The sequence below is a fragment of the Zingiber officinale genome, chromosome 3A (genome assembly GCF_018446385.1).
Source record: "Zingiber officinale cultivar Zhangliang chromosome 3A, Zo_v1.1, whole genome shotgun sequence".
In the NCBI taxonomy this organism is placed as follows: Eukaryota; Viridiplantae; Streptophyta; class Magnoliopsida; order Zingiberales; family Zingiberaceae; genus Zingiber; species Zingiber officinale.
This window is the reverse complement of record NC_055990.1, coordinates 113,182,421-113,186,639: the sequence shown is the minus strand read 5'-3', so window position 1 is coordinate 113,186,639 and position 4,219 is coordinate 113,182,421. Positions and strand designations below refer to the sequence as shown.

The 4,219-nt window shown below is 41.5% G+C and overlaps 1 protein-coding gene across 1 annotated transcript; it reads left to right on the top strand.

Annotated features, from left to right (window-relative positions):
* The first annotated feature begins 525 nt into the window (after positions 1-525).
* LOC122053969 lies at positions 526-1,145 on the top strand. Its single transcript, XM_042615853.1, has one exon. The coding sequence runs from the start codon at positions 549-551 to the stop codon at positions 936-938; it is 390 nt and encodes a 129-aa protein (XP_042471787.1). The 5' UTR covers positions 526-548; the 3' UTR covers positions 939-1,145.
* Positions 1,146-4,219: the final 3,074 nt, after the last annotated feature.

Below are 4,219 nucleotides of genomic sequence, written 5' to 3'. Positions count from 1 at the left end.
CGACTCCTGTTCATGTTGTCCAGGAGTGTGCATCGAAGAGTGTGTAGACTAACATCTCTCTATATATAGAATATTGATATCTTGCACATCCATTTAGTGAGCCATGAATGAATGAGTCAGAGTGAATCCAGACGTCCAAATCATTTTCGGATGTCCCGTATGAATTTTGACCATTTGAGACGCCTAAGAATGATCTGGGCGCTCGAATTCACTTTGAATCACCCAAGTCGCTCATCGCCCCGTATGAATTTTGACCATTTGAGATGTCCGAGAATGATCTGGGCGCTCGAATTCACTTTAAATTATCCAAGTCTTTCACTGGACGAATGTATATATATATATAAATTGTACTTTCATAAATATTAAAGTGTGATGTACACTAATAATTTTTTAACTAGAAATAATAATAAAAAAATATTATTATTTGCCCTAAACAGAAGGACAAAGACAATCACGTGTGCTTGATTAGATGGTCCATTCAGTAATCAAGCTTACTAATTAAGGCCCCAGCTTGGACCAGGAAGCTGCAATACCTTTCGCTCCTATCAATGGAGAAGCCTGCAGATGGAGCTCCAAGGAGGAACTCGTCCAGCAAGCTTCGCCGGCTTCAGATGCACGCCCCCTCCGCCATTCAGGTCGCCCCGCCTCCGTCACTGACCGCAGCCGGGTGGAACGTAGTCATCCCGCTCCTGTCGCCGCTGAATTGCGCAGCTGGTGGAGACGACCGCGCGGAGGATGCTATTGGGCCGGTGGCAAGGGAGGGCAGGGAGGTCTCCGAGGGGACGCCGCCGCTGGCAGTTGAAACGGACGACGAGAGGGAGCAGCTAGGCGGTGGTAGTCTCCGGAGGCCGTGGAGGCACCCGGCGATGCCACACCACTACCAGCCTGCTCCGGCGAACTCCCAGCCGGCGTTCGTTTTTCCGAATTATTGCACGTGACGTGTTAAATGTTAAATGGAAAATTGTAGTATATAATATATGGCCAATTGTTAAGGATTAAAATTTTGTTTTTAGATTTATTTAATTTTTAAAATTATTTAGGAATAGCCTTAGCGCTTGTGTATTTCTAATGCGCCCGAGTTCGATTGCTGAGGTGATCAGGTGAATGTTGAAGTGTAATAAATTAGGGCGGTGCCGTGAAAAAGTATTCAAAGACAAATAAGTGGATTAGAGTTGGAATACTCTAATAAATTCGATTTTTCATAGTACATCATTAATGAAACACAATAAAATATGCCATTAATAATAGGTAGTATTATATTTAAATTTGTTAGGACGTACAAAGTGCACAGGGTCTTATTAATATTAGTCTCATTCGTAAATTGTGGATTAGAGGATGATGAATTGTATGAAGACTTTAAATTTAAATGGATCTTATCTTTAAATAAATAGGGTTCAACTAAATCAAGGGTCTAAAAAAGTGGACCATTACCTGTCCACAATTTGCGGACTAGAGGATCCGTCCTCGTTAATAGTTTTATTTTATTTTATTTATTTTATTTCTTTTGCTATATTTATTTTTCTAAAGATTTATGCCCTTAATTATTGGCTTAGAATCGGATAGGATAGCATACTCAAAGCGCACATCACACAGGAATATATAAGAAGAATAGGATAAATAGAAATTTAATTTATGAAATAAAATCTTACATCGAGATACCTTCTACATGCCTCTACGACTCTTTAAATACACCACAAAGGATAAGAGCAAAGACTATGAGATCCATAAAAATAAGATCGGCTAACACTAGATCCATAAAAATAGAAAGACCGAGTAATAAGAAATTATCAAGAAAATAAATAAAAAAACAAACTAACGACGTGGGGACTTAACCTTATAATGTCTGGATCATTTTCTCACATTACTCCCCCTAATCCTGACATGGTTGTAAATCACGGGTGCCGAGTAGTTGTCGTATGACAGCTAATTAACTTCACTTCTGGCAATGCTTTAGTTAACGCATCGGTTCGTTGTTCTCCGGTATTAACGAACTCAACCACAATCTGCCCCCTTTCAATACATTCTCTGATAAAATGAAACCTTGTATCTATATGCTTGCTTCGATCATGGAATATAGGATTCTTCATGAGAGCTATCACAGATTTGTTGTCAACAAACAAAGTTACCGGCTTTGGCTCTACACCGGTTAATTCGCTGGCAAGGCTCCTCAACCACAAAGCATGGCAGACCGCAGTTGCGGCTGCTATGAACTCTACCTCACACGATGAAAGCGGCACTATCTTTTGCTTCTGTGAATTCCAGGACACCAAACTTTCATTAAAATATAAATTCATTCCACTTGAGCTTTTCCTCCCATCCAGATCGCCGGCTAAATCACTGTCTGAGTAGCCGAATATATCAATTTCCTAGGGTCCCTTTATGCAAACAAGCCCAAAATAGATTGTATCTTTCAAATACCTGAGAATCTGTTTGACCACCTTGTGATGCATGATTGTAGGCCTTTCCATGTATCTGCTCGCCATCCCGACAGAATATGACAAGTCCGACCGTGTGTGTAGCAAATATCTCAGACAACCAATAATGCGCTTGTATTCCATGTCGTCAACTGGAGTCCCTTCCAAGTCCTTATGCAACTGTGTCTTGGGTTCTATTGGATGATTTATAACATTGCAGTCTGCCATCTTGAACTGGGATAGAATTTTCTTGGCATAAGCTGATTGTCTAAGTAAAATTCGGCTCTTCTGTTGCTCCACTTCAATCCCTAAGTAGTAGAAGAGAAGACCCAAATCACTCATATCAAATTATGTCATCATTTGTTGTTTGAACTTGTTGATTTTCTCTTTGCTACTTCCTATCACGATGAGATCGTCGACATACACTCCAACAAGTATACTTGCTTCTTCTTCACCTCTTGTGTATACTGCATGTTCTTGAGTACATTTTTTAAAGCCAAGCTCTTCTAGACTCCTGTTCAAATGTATGTTCCAAGCTCGCGGAGCTTGCCGCAGTCCATAAAGGGTCTTGGACAACCTGTATACCTTATGTTTCTGATTTTGTACTTCAACCCCTTATGGTTGAGTGACATATATTTCTTCTTCTAACTCTCTGTTAAGAAATGCTGATCTAGATGGTGTACCTCCCAGCTTTGATTTACCGCAAGTGTAAGAATGACTCGAATAGTGTCAAGTCTAGCGACAGGTGCAAACACTTCTTCAAAGTCGATGCCTTGTCTTTGTACATAACCTTTAGCCACTAATCTTGCTTTGTGCTTAACGACTTTCCCATCTGAATCTTTCTTCAATTTGAACACCCACTTTAGGGCGATAGGCTTATGGCCTAATGGGAGCTCAGTTAGGTTCTAGGTATTGTTCATCTCAATAGATTTCAGTTCTTTCTCCCTTGCTTCGTACCAACAAGCCTCGATTGTAGCTTCTTGATAACATGCCGGCTCATCAGATATCACCATCATCACCTCACCCTCTTCTTCATCAATACCAATCACTTTCTTAGTGTTGACGTAGATATCAACAATGGATCTAAAACGGATCGGTCCTTCATAAGACTCGGGTGAGTTTGTTATAGAAGGCGAGGAAGCTGTATGGGTGTTCGATGATGGTGTAGATGGACTTGACGCTCCTGTCATGGGTACCACGGCTACTGTCGGTGTTGTGACATCTTCCACTACGGCCTCAATGTCTGCTGCAACAATCATCTCGTCGATGCTGAATGCATCCACCACTATAAACTATGATACCTTTTCTTCATTGTTGGCAGCTGCATTCTATGTCCATTCATAATTTTCTCAAAACATCACATATCTACTTACTTGTAGCTTGCCATGCCTTGGATCAAATAAACGATGATCTTTACAGCCTTCCTCGACACCCAAGTATACCATGGGTGAGCTTCTGTCGTCAAGTTTCTTGAGGTGAGGGGTTGTATTTTTCACATATGCAACACAACCGAACACTCTCAAGTGGGTGAGATGTGACTTTCTCCCCATCCAAGCTTCAAATGGTGTGCACTCTCCTAGCGCCTTAGTTGGGAGACGGTTTAACAGATATACAGCATGCCTAACCGCCTCTCCCCAGAACCTTACCGGCATATGTGTACCCTTGAGGAGAGATCTTGCCATGGCCATCACAGTGCGATTACGGTGCTCCACAACACCATTTTGTTGGGGTGTGTAGGGAGCCGTGAGATGTCGCTCGATTCCTTCATTTTCACAGAACTGAGTGAACTCCGTGGATAGAAACTC